Source organism: Micropterus dolomieu, linkage group LG01 (assembly GCF_021292245.1).
Source record: "Micropterus dolomieu isolate WLL.071019.BEF.003 ecotype Adirondacks linkage group LG01, ASM2129224v1, whole genome shotgun sequence".
In the NCBI taxonomy this organism is placed as follows: domain Eukaryota; kingdom Metazoa; phylum Chordata; class Actinopteri; order Centrarchiformes; family Centrarchidae; genus Micropterus; species Micropterus dolomieu.
The window spans coordinates 47,034,519-47,036,194 of NC_060150.1; the positions used below are offsets into that span (position 1 = coordinate 47,034,519).

The 1,676-nt window shown below is 42.6% G+C and overlaps 1 protein-coding gene across 1 annotated transcript in view; it reads left to right on the plus strand.

Annotated features, from left to right (window-relative positions):
* Nucleotides 1-847: 847 nt before the first annotated feature.
* Nucleotides 848-1,676, plus strand: part of LOC123968285 (CD276 antigen-like) — a 25,454-nt gene continuing 24,625 nt past the window's right edge. Inside the window, exon 1 of the mRNA XM_046044945.1 lies at nucleotides 848-1,003. Within this exon, the coding sequence (XP_045900901.1) occupies nucleotides 937-1,003 (67 nt within the window). The 5' untranslated portion in view covers nucleotides 848-936. The remainder of the gene's footprint in view (nucleotides 1,004-1,676) is intronic.

A 1,676-nucleotide genomic window follows, 5' to 3' on the forward strand; every position in this document is an offset into this window, starting at 1 on the left:
GAAACGGTGGTCCCAGCTCTTTTCAGGTCATTGACCAGCTCCTCCCGTGTAGTTCTGGGCTGATTTCTCACCTTTCTTAGGATCATTGAGACCCCACGAGGTGAGATCTTGCATGGAGCCCCAGTCCGAGGGAGATTGACAGTCATGTTTAGCTTCTTCCATTTTCTAATGATTGCTCCAACAGTGGACCTTTTTTCACCAAGCTGCTTGGCAATTTCCCCGTAGCCCTTTCCAGCCTTGTGGAGGTGTACAATTTTGTCTCTAGTGTCTTTGGACAGCTCTTTGGTCTTGGCCATGTTAGTAGTTGGATTCTTACTGATTGTATGGGGTGGACAGGTGTCTTTATGCAGCTAACGACCTCAAACAGGTGCATCTAATGTAGGATAATAAATGGAGTGGAGGACATTTTGAAGGCAGACTAACAGGTCTTTGAGAGTCAGAATTCTAGCTGATAGACAGGTGTTCAAATACTTATTTGCAGCTGTATCATACAAATAAATAGTTAAAAAATCATACATTGTGATTTCTGGATATTTTTTTAGTCTCTCACAGTCGACATGCACCTACGATGACAATTTCAGACCCCTCCATGATTTCTAAGTGGGAGATCATGCAAAATAGCAGGGTGTTCAAATACTTATTTTCCTCACTGTACTTGGCATCATCTCAGTTAATGGTTTGTTTTTATTTCCCTCTTTTAATGATGTATCAGTCTGTTTTGTCTCCTTCTCTACGCTTCATGTGTAGCTAATAATCCTGCATGTTGAAGTCATTTTATTTCACTTAGTTTCAGCATTTTCAGCTGGTTTAGACTCAAACACTTTATGTCTGCATGCTTCCTGAAGAGGGTCTTTGTTACAGCAGGCAGAGGAGGCAGGGACGGGATGTGGGATCCAGTTCCTGTTTTACTGTGAAAGAAACCGATGGATCCAAAGTATGATGGAGGTGATGGTCGGCTGTGCCGTCTGGATTTTTCTCTGGATGTTATCTCCTGCAGAAGGAGGTGAGTTTAACGTTTACTTCAGAGATTAGAATTAGAATTAAGTGCGGCTCTGGACGCACTGAAATTATTGGTCGGCCGCTTTAGAAAAGAAGCGAAGACGGAGAGATGAACAATAAAGAGGAGGTGGAGAATAAACCGAAACTTAACGCATATACCCTCTCAGAGCAGACTGCATGTAGGCTACTTTACTGATACCGTAGAAACAGGCCTCATCACCGCAGATCGTCCTGCTGACTGGACCAAACCTCATTACTGTTAGCCTACAAATGCTTCCTATTATCAGGACAGACTGAACAGTCAACAACAAAGGCTCATAAACAGATCGGCTGATTATTACAGGGACCGTTACAGAGCTACAATGTGAGCTCTCTGTTCTCTGACTTTGAGACAAATACAATATTTAGGGCCCGAGCACGACCGTGTGAGGTCCCTATTGAATTTGCTCGGATTATTTTTTTTTTTTTCTTTTTTCTGCAAAGTAGGCTCAACTGACATGGCCTAAACATTCTCGAAAACTCACCAAAATTTGCAAACATGTCAGAACCGGTGAAAAATTTCGTATTCTACAAGTTTCGCACATGGGCGTTGCAAAATGACTCGCTAGCGCCACCTAGAAAATTGGAAAAAATTAGCCCCTCGTTCACGTTCAACCTACATGTACGAAATTTTCTGG